The following is a 13,377-nucleotide window of genomic DNA, read 5'->3' on the forward strand; positions in this document are numbered from 1 at the left end:
GCCGTTTTTGGTCGAAAACTCAGAAATCATGACGTCACTAAAACCTCGATATCTCAAAAATTTTCCGACCGATTTTTTTGAAACTTTGTCACAATAACCTTCAATCGATTCCCTACAGGTACCCAAAATTTGGCGCGCCTACGGCGCGCCGTGTTTATGCTATGGCCCGGCGAAAAAAGTGGGGGCGTTTAACGCCCCCCCCCCAGCAACTCGCGGGTTAAGAGGCACTAGTGTGGGGCCCTCAGATATGGCAATGTGGGGCCCTCGGACTGGAGGCGCCGGTGTGGGGGCTCTCAGAGACACTGGTTTAGGACCATCACAGGCGCGCGTTGGGCCCTCAGAACTGCTGTTACGGAACGGATCCTTCATAGGCCGACAAGAAGATATCAAGAGGTCACCGGTGCCTTCAGGAGCCTTGTGGGGTTCTCAGAGACTGGCATGGTGCGCTCAGACGCCGCTGGGACCCTCCGTGTCACCTGTGTGGGGCCGTCAGGGTCGCTGGTAACTGTCAAGGGCCCTCAGAACCGCCCATGTAGGGTTTTTAAAGGCATTGGTATAGGGCCTCAGAGCTAGGGGTGTGGGGCCCTCAGAGACGCCGGTGTGGCGCTCAGGGGCGCCGGTGAGGGCCCTCACAGTCGCCGTTATAGGGGCCCTCAGAGAAATGGGTGTGGGGCCATTACAGGCGGGTGTGCAGCTCCTAGAGCTGGCCCCCTAGAGGCCGGTTAAGACCCCCAGAGGCCGGCAAGTGGCCCTCAGAGGCTGGCTTGGGGCCCTTATGGAGATCTTAATGTTAGTACTTTTGGGCCCATGAGGTGTTCTTACGAGCCCTGTGGGGCCCTTCTGAGTCCAAATATAGCCAACGTGGACCCTCAGTGGCCAATTGGCGCCGCAGTGCCCCTCAGGCCCGAATAATCCGATGGGCCCCTGAACCTGATGGGGCGGGGAGGAGGCTCACGGGCCCACCTGGCTACGCCACTGAGGAAAATCGTAAACCCATAAATATCGAATTGCAATCACCTGTTATTTTTTTCAGCGATTATTGTGATCGTCTGATAAACGCCAGAGCCTCGTAGCTATACCGTTGCCTCCCGCGCAATGTCCGCCCCTGTGGACCGCAGGGGCTGCTGCACCGGTGCTAATCGCGGTCATCGGTTTCTGTCACCTTATTACAGAGGTGTCGGTGCTGCTGCCGAGCTGCCGGCAAATGTACGCGTTTTTTTCGGAAAGATGTTTATGTAATGAGGTAGCCAAGTACTAGGACGAGCAGAATGATTTTGAAGAACGTTCAACCTTTGGGAAATATTAGTGGAAATCCCGGGATTATCAGTACCTTATGGGGATACACAACCATGCCTTGTAGGTACGGTTGTGCCCCATGGCAAAGCTACAATCTTTCACCCGGTGCAGGGGTTGAGCACCCCCAACCATTTTGAAAAATCGACACCCCTGGCTATCATTGATTTTGACTCATACGCTGGCACATCTGCAGCATTGCTAACCGACCAGCGGGACACCGTTCTGCACCATAGGCAATCGCACTACCCGATACATCAAGCATATTCAGTTCATAACTTCTTAACGTCTTACCGACATTCACAGGACACATTTAGCTACGCTTGATCATAACATACCATCTCATGGCATCTAATTGGTGCGCCAGCCTCCCGAAAAATAAAACACCCATAAAGAGCTCGTAGAAAGCGTCAGTCTCACAGTCGTGTTCGCAATTCGCACCCAGACAGATACATGATTCAATCGCGCAAACCAATGGGACCCGCCCACTCGGTTGCACATACTATAATAACAATGAAGTATAGGTAGAAACTACTGTAGATACATATAGCTTGAACTAAAACCTTATAGTCAAGAGGCACAATGGGGGAAATCTAGTCGCCGATGCTATGAATGAAATATTTTTGTATCATCGCTTCATTCATATTCACTATTTAGGAGCTAAAGTCACGATTTACAAGTAAACTAAATACTAAGTAATATAGACACTAAAGCTTGCAGACTAGGTGTTAGACACTTGCATAGCGTCTCATAAAGACTCGATTGCAATAGACTGCACTACCTTCCGTGGACACCTTTAGGCAAGCTAATATTGTTCATTGCTCATGGATGCTGATTGCCTACAACGGACACCCAAACACACTAAATACAATGCATAAACAAGTCGGTAAGTGCGAATAAACAGTTTTTCAGTGTTACGATAGGTAGGTACACGCGTGTACACTGTACGTCATGCTGCTCTATCGCCTTTTAGTATTCATCATTCGAGCACAACTCAGCCAAATATTATTTCATGTCAGCCTGATCTCGAACAATTCATTGCGCACTGTACACGTATCTTCCCTTTCGTGTCGCCCTTTTGCGACTCGCTTTCACAACCTACAATCTCTATTCGTTCTTTAATCACGGTCTACTAGTTTCCCGGTTCATAAGCCGACTTCCATATATCTGCCAGGCAGACGGACGAATGGAATCTGTAGAACAGGCACAGTGGTGTGGTGGCGTGCTTCAGCAGCGTCCACGTGAAGTTGCCGTAAAAGTGGACACACAGTGTGTCCTGGCTGGCCTGGTTCTCCAGAGTCTGCAGCAGCCACATGGCTAGGTTGCAGAAGAGCAGCACGGTGACGTACTCGCGTCCAGGCTTTGCCTGACGCGCCTCGGGCGTGTTGCTGCACCGTCGTAGACTGTCCATCAGGAACGGGGTCTGAATGATCACCTCTATCACCTGGGGGGACGAGGGAAAACGGGGGGGGGGGTCAGCACGGCTTAGAAAGACCCCCAGCAAACAGCGAATGTTCACACTTGGACATGGCTGCGGCATGCTAATTTCCACAAAATGCTAGATTACTTGCATGAGTTATACCGCTGCAGTTTTAAAAGACAATTTAACGATCGATTTATCTCGTTTCGAATGTCCGAATAAATTTATGTAAGTTTGCTCGCTGCGTCACTAGCAGTTATCAACTCCGGCATCGAACGCGTTTTTTATGCTATCAATCCTGGCTTCTCAGCTCACACATGACGCTCGTTGTGCAAGGCAAGTACAAAGGCGCGTTCAAGGCGCGCTGTCAATGTGAGTGTTGCGGCACAGCATGCTTCAGGCGCCCACGTAGGCTGACATCTAGCGAGAAAACTAGAAACTACAGAGCGCTGCGGCACAGCATGATTCAGGCGTTCACTTAGGTCGACATCTAGCGGGCAAACTAGGAACTATAGAGCATTGCGGCACAGCATGCTTCAGGCGCCCACTTCTAGCGAGGCTGACATCTAGCGAGAGGGTTAGCAACTACTGAGCACTGCGGCACAGCATGCTTCAGGCGTCCGTATAGGCCGACATCTAGCGAGAAAATTAATAACTATAAAACACTGCGGCACAGCATGCCCCAGGCCTCCATTAAGGCCGAAATGTAGCGCAAAAACTAGGAATTATTGAGCACTGCGACACAGCATGTTACAGGCGCATAGGATTTAAATATTCAGTGACCAGACGGTTACCTTCACATGCTGCTCAAGCTAGAGCAGGCATGTAGCTGGCATTGGTGGCCGGTGGGCTGGAACTCACCAGTGCAATCGGCACCATGATGTCAACCACCGTCGGCTCGTCCCCTTCTTTTGGGAAGAGCGTCGGTGCGAGGATCAAGATACCGTAGAGAAAGAAGGCCGGCATGCAGATGAACAGCAGGAGATCGTCCAGGAATGAGATCGGATGAATGTTGATATCAAGCCGCATCAGCTGGTGGTATGCCAGCAGGCAGAGAATGCCCATCAAAGCAGTTAGGAATAGTTCCCATGATTGGGTCATGTAAATGGCCGCTTGTACTGGAAAGAAAACACGCCACTGTTAGACCGATTTGGAATATGATATCGCATGCTATTGCTCTTGTATGTGCAAGCAATTACCAAATGTGGAAAAAGTCCGAAGGAACGGCTTATGAGACTTCTATGGACCCTTTTAGGTTAAAATAAAAAATGATATTGAATCATGATTATTGGAAATGGCTAAAAGACAACTTACGAGCAGATTCGCTATCCTCGGCGGTCAGTGAGAAGAAAATGATGATGTCCACTACGACGAGAACAATGATCAGCAGACCCGAGAGCATGCCACGGTTGGCTCGCCGGCAATCGACTTGCAGAACCGACTGAGGACATGAAAGAAGCTTATTATTCAAAGACATTCGATGGTATCAATAGCTCTGATATTAAAACATTTGACTAAATATATTATGTGGTATGACCATAGATACATGCTGAACATTGCACTAAGAACTTCTGAAGCAATAAGTCGCCAACGACAAGAGATAAGAGCTCTTGTGCAATCACCTGCTTGGTGGCTGCCTCCACCTGTATGACGTCATCGGTATCTGATGGACTCACCTGATTGGTGGCCCCCTCCACCTGGGTGACGTCACCGGTCAGGTACTGACCGATCTTGGTGTTGCCGATGTTTTGCCAAATGATGAACCACACACCGACTGCCAACAATCAAGGTGCTATTATTTTCAAGACACATATGTAGCTTTTCGCGCAGTATTTAGTTTGATGGAGTAGCTACTAATTTGTTTAACAGGAATGAAATGATACAAAATAGAAGATGGTAGAGCCCATGATAAAATAGTGTAAAGAGCACAGATGTATATACTGAATAATCAAACAGGAGCAGGATAATGGGATCATAGAATATCATTAATTGACAAGATTGAAATATACTTCACACTGGCAGCCGCGCATGTAAGTTAATATAGGTATCCCGTCTTCATTTGAAAGCGTTTCCGTCGTCACCCACCGATGAGGATGTTGAACTCGATGGTGAGCGGGTAGAGGTAGCCGGAGAGGTTGGTGACCACCTCGGCAATGCTGTCGTTATAGGCGCACTTCTGGTACTGCAGTGTGGCGTCCTCCAGTGCAATGCTCACGGTACACTCTGTGAATTAATTACAGCACGGGAATGAAGAAAAGCTGAGAAATGGATTTTTTCGAACTCTCACCAGCAAAAAAAGAGAAGTTTTCTTCCGGTTACTGAAAAATTGAAATACTGCGCTCATTTTTATCCAGCTTGCATCGTAACTATTTTCAAAAGGTAAAAGTGTATTACATTTTAACCCTCACCGGCACAGGGGGGGGGTTGATGCAACCCCCCCCCTAAGGTTTTTCGCGAATAACTCGCGTAAAAAGCGGCCGATCGCGACGAAACTTTCAGTACCCTCGCATTGATGAATTTTACACCTACCCTGAAAATTTCATGACCCTGACCCCAATGACCTTTGACCTGTGACCTCTTTTCTGTGACCTGTTTGGCCGAAATCGCGGTTCGGCGCATGTCGGCTCGCATTAGCCGCGCGTTTGCAAGCTTTTCGTGGTTTCAAACGTTCAAACATGTAATTTGATGTTGCTCCCATGCATTAGGGTGGGTGTCAAGGTCACCTGAAGGTCAGGTCAGGTCATTGACCTTTGGTGACCTCGGGTGACCTCGATTCACTTTTTCGAGTTTTACATGTTTCTAGGCTAGTTTTTGGAGCTGAATTCGAATTTAGCAACCATTTGAACATTTACGAAGTAGTTTTGGTGCCTTCGTAACATATTACGAAGCTGTCCGAGGCGGTTGACACGTATTACGAATACCCGTCACAACCCCTACCGGTTGACCTGACCTGACCTGACCCGACCTGGTCTAAATGCTTATAGACATCATCTATTATCAAAACTAACACGATATTCGTGATCAGCACCCCGGAAAACTACATAGCAGCCACACTTTACGACTTTCTAACAGGTCCCGATTTTCCCGGTTTTCGGGTCATTGACCTGACCTGGAAGGTCACCCGATGACCTAGGACCTTAAAATTGGGTACCATCGGCTTCGTCTGGTGACGGGCAACACGCTCGTTTTTTTGCGAAGCTCTAGCTCGATCAGGGGCCAAACGCGAGGGGGGGGGTCGTACCCCCCCCCCCCTTGTGCCGTCGAAGGACTCAAAATGGCCTGTGCCGGCGAAGGTTAATATACCGTTGAGAATAATGGGATTATGGTTATTTTTGCTCATGTCAAAGAATAAATACATGCTTAGGTCGATCGTTTTTTTTCATGCGCTATCGTTCATATTTTCCAGTCTGCTCTTTACCATTGTATTGGCCTGAAAAAGGAGAGGCCCACCACGGCTCGCGAATGGACACCCTGCATAATTTTGTCTCTACCACCAGGCTGCTCGCTTAGTTTGAGCCCAGACCTGTTTTGTAGGCATACCAACGTCAGGTTTGCATAGCTTACAATCTATCGTGCGATGTTTACCAGGCCCCAGGACATTGAAGGCAGAGCGCCAAAGTGGTTTAAGCTTGTCTGAGTCTCATACAGGCCTAAATGAAAACACGGTTGAAGGCAAATGAGGTAGTTCCCTTCCCGGTTTGCGAGTGATGTTATTATGCGTGGAAGGACAGTATAACCTATGCTCGCTGTCCATTTCTATCCCAACCACACGAGCCACGAGGCTGTATTTATGTCGCTGGGCTGGCAACAGAGACGAGCTTTCTAGCTTCCCATAAATTTTGTTGATAGTTATGTTATAAACGAGTTATTACAATGTCCATTACCGTGGTTAGTTTAGTTGTTTGCAGAACAGAACACCGCTGGTTATTGAAAACATCTTAGAAGGTAGCAACATGCAAGTTATTTGAAAGGGTTCATTAAACAATACTCTAAATTATCTTATTTCATTTTTATTTTTTATTTTTACCAATCATAACACAATATTTAGAAAAAATAATTTTAACAAACACGACATTACGCTACCCTTATACCTGTTTTCCTTAAAAAAAAAACTAGCAGTTGCAGCAGCTAAAGCTAAGCGGAAGGGTGATGCGCACTTGACGCACTGAGTTCCGACTTCCGAGTTCTGACAGTGCGGTCAGACAGGTGTCTGAGTTGGACTCATTGACCCTGGCACTAGTTAGGAGCATATACTAGCCCTAACATGCACTGTACAGTCAGGCGGGCACTGAATCTGTCAGCGCTCACTGACCCCGGCAGTACAGTCAGGCAGGTGACCTGCGCTCGGCTCACTGACCATGTCTGTAAAGCCAGACGTGTGACCGGCGCTCACTGACCCAGCACACCGTGGTGTGACCGGCGCTCACTGACCCTGGCAGTCTGAGGAGTTGTAGTGATGCTCGTCCGAGCCATGGCCACCGTGCTCCGCCACCGCATCCACCGTCTCCTTGATGATACTCCACACCCACATGTTGAGGCTGCTGGCGATACAGTGCATGAAGCCGAACCGGGCCGACGTCTTGTGGTGGTTGATCACAATCTGAGAACGAGCGTGGGGATGGAGAGAGTTTGGCTGCCGATAAAGCTTGAAGAATAGGGGTAGAAAATAGAAATCATAATAAGGCAAATTTGACTACTTTGTTTAACCCTATTCCTGGCGGGCTCCGCCGGGACAAGAAACTGGCGGGGGGGGGGGGGGCCGATTCGGCCCCCCCCCCCTGAGATCTCGAGAACGAAGCAAGATAGCGACAAACGGTAAACGGCATCGGATACGCACGGTCAAGATCTACAATTTTTACTAAGGTCATTTTCAGGTCAGGTCAAAGATGACGTCACAGGGGTCGAAAAAGTCAAAATGGCGGCGCTAGATATGGAGAGAGTTTTTCTCGAATAACTTTCGAATTAGTCAAGATAGGAACAAACTAAGGGCATCATCGTGATCCTCTCGTCAATCCGCATCGAATGATATATATGTTGACCTCGCAAGGTCAAGGTCAAAGGTTGACCTCAGGTCACGTGACCTCGAGGTCATCATGTATATCATTCGATGCGTCTTGACGAGCTGAACACAATGAGACCATCCACGCGTCTGTATCTTGTTCCTGTACGGAGTTATTGGCCAAAAACCTTTGGTGACCTTTGATGACGTCACATGACCTCACAGCTGCCCAACAGCAAAACAGACCTCAACGGTAGTGAAGGTTGATCGTATATGAAGTCATGTATGGTATATGGGGCCATTCCGACCCGTTTTAGTGGTAAAAACAGGGAGTTGATTTTTCCCCCATTGACTTATAATGGGGAGGTCGCGAAACTGACCTGACCTTAGGTCACCGATATCAAAATTCCGAGATATACAAATTGCACATACTGGTACCCTAACTAAAGCCTGAAGAGAAGAAATTGATCGGTCAAAAACTAGCTCTGGCGTGATTGCAAACTTTTCTGAGGTAGGGTCACCAAACCGCCTCTGGTGACCTGACCTGAGGTCAGATCAACTCAAAATTTTCAGACATGTTGCGTAGAAGCCTTTTAGGAAAAGTCAGAAAATTTGAGCTTCCTAGCTCAACGCGTTTGGGAGAAATAACCAAAAAACCTCAGGGGGGGGGGCTCCTGAGGCCCCCCGCCAGGAATAGGGTTAAGCTCGTAAAAGATGACTATACGTGTATTCAAAGATGACATAGTATTTAAAATGACGAGCATTTCTAGCATGATAAGGCAGATGAGGCTGACGCACATGCGGCGGATGCTAGTGGATAGCGGCAAGCGACTACGGGTAGGGGCTACGGGCTGTTTCTCGTATATTTAATGTGAGGTAGGTATAGACGCTCGGTCAATGCGAGTCATGCAATGCTCATTTTTGTGGCAGCCCGTCGGTAATTTTCGATGCACTCACATTGGAGTATTTGAACGTGATGTAGAGCTGGTAGAATGAGAAGATGGGCTGAATGGAGTAGAGGACAATAGACACGATGTCACTGCACTCGTCTCCATGGATAACGAGGTTGTCGATGTGCTTGTAGAGCAACATTAGAAGGTGAACCAGGTGCCCGAAGCAGAAACCTGCCGAAAAAGGGTAGAGCACCATGACCATACACGTTGGCAATACATATTCGCTCCAACTGCATTGTAGTGCAGTTGTATACGATGGAAATAGAAACTTCACTTTGCGACACCATTGTCATGAATAGGCCACAAAAGCTCTGTTTTATTTTTACCCAGATCTGCCCCGACTCACAAGCTGCGCCGATCTTGAGGTAGAAGCTGCCGGAGTGTCTGCCTACGCTGAAGCTGTACAGGCAGCGAATCATCTCGGAGGCAGTCTGCTTGAACGGCATGCGCACCCGGTACTCGCCTTCCACCTCAGTCGGCTCCAGGATCAGCTGACGCTCCAGGGCACCTGCCATCCGGTCGGAGACGCGGTCAGATGAGGTTAGATCAGGTGATCAGATCGGGTCAGAGAAGAGGTCATATCACGTAACAGAGATGTCCGAATAATGTCCAAAAGGTGACTAACTTAGACAAGTCGGATGACCAGCTCAGGACATTGCAGCAGCTAGCGACCACATCTGGTCAGCAAAGTGGCCAACTGAGTGATTGCAGCGGTTCTCCAGTTTAGGCCTCTTAAGCTCCCCGTGTCATTCCATGTGACCTCGGGTTAAAATATCCCTACGGACTTTGCTAGGGATTGTACCCTGCTGAGTGCTGTGCAGCAGCATCTCATCAAACAAGCCTACACAAATTTAATCCTTATCCATGGTCTCAAACTTGGTCAAGGTCGGAAAGGGCCTCGTGGATTATATTAGTTTGCCTTAGCTACTAAATTTATTAGATTGCGTTGGTTTAGAGGGCAAATCATGTGGTCACTGGTAATCAAGTGTTTAGGGTCGATAAATTCAATAGGATTTTCCGTGAAGCATTTCCACTAAAATGATTTCTTCGTAATTCTTTATGATTAAAAGCAGTCATCCGTCAACTAAGAAAACTCAATTGACTGCAAACTTGCCAGGAATTCAAAAAGAGCTTCACCTCCATTTAATCAATTGAAACGCGCAGTCTTCTACCAGGAAAGGAGGCCAGGAAAACCTTTGTAGAAAGAAGATGAAATCATCTGTGATCCGTTGTCGTTCATCACGCTCCGATTTTCAACGCCACAAAGAATTGCGTAACTCCATCATTACATCAGACTTCGGCAGTCGGCATATTCACTGTGAGGCTAGAACTTTGGTTTATTGCCTACATCACATGCCACTATCTGAGATGGTATAAAGTGTACACGGTTCGGTTTTGGTATCTCTTTACAGCGGCTTTCAGCACGCACTACCTTTGCCCGTGGATGAAAGGTCGCCGGTCGCACAGCTGGTTAATGGCTGTTGGGGAGGTCGTTCGCGCGGGTTCGCTTACCGAGCCCCTCCTGTGTGGATTTAGCCACTTCTGCCAGCCGGGCGAGGTAGCGACGCACACTGAAGTGCAGCGCAATCAACCACACCAGGCCGACGACAGATTGCACAATGGTGAAAATCTGAAAATGCACACACACACACACATGTGTCATATTACATCGCTAAAATGTGTCATGTTTGTTTTATTATGCTGTTATTTGTATGTCCTGTTACAGAGAAGCTACCCAGCGCAAGCGTCTTTTTTTACATTTTGTTGTGGCGGTTAAAGACACAGAAGAAGAAACTGCCATGCTTCTTTGAGGGCTAATCCAAATGAGACATCTGTTCCGCGTTTATGAGTTGTCTGTCAAGAGGCGGCTTATTTCCACCATCGTTAAATTGCACCATCCATCCACCACAAAAGCGAGGTATCTTTTAGATTGCTTATCAATTCTGCAAGGTCCATGGGATAGCAAGGTTGCAGCGGTGCCTCATATATCGCGATTACTAATACTTAAGGTCATACGTTATCATTACATTGTCTGATTCAGACGATGGACACTTGGTTTGATGTCTAAAATATAGAATGGTAAGAGGTGAGCCACGATATCCTAAAAGCAACTGTCCGCATATGAGTTTTCTTACTTGGGGAAAATGTACCAGAACGCATGTTCACAAATTAACGTGAATCATGAGCCTGTGCGTATCCTTCGACTGAATTAGGTACGCCAATAGAGCCATTGTAACCAAAATCCAAAAATTATTTTGATCACAATATGTCAGCCTTTGATACCGCACTGCCGATCATTGAAAACGCCTTATGTTTTGCACTGTATTGATGTATTATACACATATCTTTTCAGCAGCCGCTTACCCCAGCGATCTCCCACTGCGGAGCCGCTTACCTCAGCGATCTCCCACTGCGGAGCGACTATGTCTGCCACAAAGATGATGAGTCCGAACATGACCAGGAACGTGGCGTACATGGCGCTGCCCACCACAGCCAAATTGTTCCTGGGAGCGACACAGATCGAGTACATCGGCGTTAAATGGTGGCGGTGTGTTGCCATGGTCACACTCTTTGTTATTTCTGACTTTACAAGGGCTGATGAGGTGCTCGGTCAGGAGTACGTTTCTGCTTGGACAAATATGAAAATAGCATGAATACCTATAATGCTCTAAACTTTTTCAACCACTAAATAGGTGTAGGCACTTATGTATAGGGTAGGCTAATACAGATAAGGCCTAGCGATTAAAACGAAAATCGGCAGATCCTTATGACAGATCCTTATCCACGTTAGGCGGCACGGGCGGACATCGATAGCAGCGCCTCTATCGGTCACTAGGGAAAGCTGGGCTGTAGGCGACGAAATACCGGCTGAGTTGTCACACGTTGAATAGGTTTGTAGCCATCCGTCTTGTGAAAAAGTTGAACTTTTGCCTTTAATATTTCTACAGGCAATTTTAGAAGTGTCTTCACATGGATTACAAAACCGTTTAGATTATTGTATTCACTTCAAGCCTTCCCTATTGTTCTTGATGATGCGGGAACTATTTCTAATTAGTGTTTCTAGCTTAGTAAAAGAACATACTGTGCAAACGATGAAAAAAGCATAACTGAAAGATTTTAAATGCTATTTTCTCTAACAATTAATGGTAAATTCTCTACATATCAAGGAAAAGGTGCATGCTAACTGATAATTTAAAGTTCTTGGGGCCAGTTGTTTTCTTCTTTTCTTACATACGTCGCCCCAATGGCCGCGAATACTCTTGTGATAACGCCTATCGACTTAGCTGAAGATAATGACAAAGCTGTACTTACTTGAACTGGTTGAGTTTGAACTCCTGCGTTGAGGCGGGCGGCATCTGCGGCCCGAAGTTATCGAGAAGGCTGGCCTCGGACTGGGAGTAGCCGCTCCAGGTGGACACTGGCGCCTGGGACTGCGTGATGACCGACTCTGAGGACGAATAGGGCTCCGATCGGACTCTGACCGCGCTCTTTTGGCCGAGCTCTGATGTGCCTCTGACTCAGAACACAGCGTTAGGATTCTGCTTGGACTCTTCTACGAGTAAATCTGACAAAAATATACAAGCACATGCCATTAGGCTGGTAAGAATCTCATTCAAATCAAAACCTCGAGGCATCACAAGTCTTGGTCGGCGACTTTGAGGCTTTGAGAAAACTGTCCCGATCGGGACACCGCTGCACTGCAGACTGACCGGCCGTGCCGATGCTGGCCGTCTCCTCCACCTCGTGTATGTCTGGCGGTTTTTCGGCGGTCGTCTCTGACACGGTGGCTACCCTGCCGGCGGTCGCCAGTGACGCCAGGCTGGCCGAGTGCGGCAGGGTGACCACCTCCCCCTCCCGCAGCGTTTCCAACTGCAGGTCGTCGATCGGCAGCACGATGTTCCCCTCGCTGTCCATGCCCTGAGGGCAGAGGTCGGGTCAGAGGGTGGGTTAGGAACTTTTAGTGAGGAAAGGCTTATGATAGTATGAGGCGATGACTGATACTTTTTTAACACATTATCTATTTCAGTGTAATAAATGGATTGTGATTATGGATGGGCCCTCGTTGCGCTGGTGTGCGACGTGCGTTTATTCATTTTGATATTAACGATGTCAACGCCCTTTTTTAGTTTTTTTAGCTTTAGTTTTTTTTGTGTTTTCGTGCAGGCACGCATTTTAGTTACAAGTGAATAATAGGTGGTCACTAAGTTAACTACCAATCATGCAATTATAAGGTCGTTCAATAAGTAACGAACAATCGGTCATAACTTCTTTATTTCTTTATCTAACACTTTCAAACCTTCACAGATTATAGATCAGACATTTCTGAATGCAGCCTATGCCTCAAAACAGTCGCCGCCCGCCTGCACACACTTCTCCCAGCGTTCCGGCCAACGCCGGAATTCCGCCCGGAAAAACGCGTTTTCCGTCTTTTTCACCCAGTTCTTGACAGCGCACATGACTTCAGCGTCGGTCTCGAAGTGTTCACCACGGAGGCCATCCTTCAGGGGACCAAAGAGGTGAAAATCTGAAGGAGCCAGATCCGGACTGTAGGGCGGCTGGGGCATGATATTCAGCCCTGTCACGCGATCTCCTCGCGCGTGGCGTGAGACAAGTGCGGTCTGGTTTGTCATGGTGTATGGTGATGTTGTTGACATCCGAGCCGCGCTTTCTTCAGGATTGCTTTTTCTCATCTCCGCAGGACTGTGATGCAG

The 13,377-nt window shown here is 47.8% G+C and overlaps 1 protein-coding gene across 1 annotated transcript; it reads right to left on the minus strand.

The window, feature by feature from the left end:
- Positions 1 to 1,402: 1,402 nt before the first annotated feature.
- LOC122394064 (proton channel OtopLc-like) lies at positions 1,403 to 12,583 on the minus strand (the record flags this gene model as incomplete). Its single annotated transcript, XM_043390618.1, has 12 exons — positions 1,403 to 2,737; positions 3,575 to 3,831; positions 4,028 to 4,154; positions 4,390 to 4,487; positions 4,799 to 4,936; positions 7,145 to 7,313; positions 8,670 to 8,836; positions 9,012 to 9,173; positions 10,178 to 10,295; positions 11,061 to 11,169; positions 11,978 to 12,113; positions 12,376 to 12,583. Coding segments are annotated over 12 exons (2,001 nt in total), but the record flags the coding sequence as incomplete, so codon positions are not given.
- Positions 12,584 to 13,377: the final 794 nt, after the last annotated feature.

The sequence above is a fragment of the Amphibalanus amphitrite genome, unplaced genomic scaffold (assembly GCF_019059575.1).
Source record: "Amphibalanus amphitrite isolate SeventyFive unplaced genomic scaffold, NRLGWU_Aamphi_draft 000571F_arrow, whole genome shotgun sequence".
NCBI lineage: Eukaryota > Metazoa > Arthropoda > Thecostraca > Balanomorpha > Balanidae > Amphibalanus > Amphibalanus amphitrite.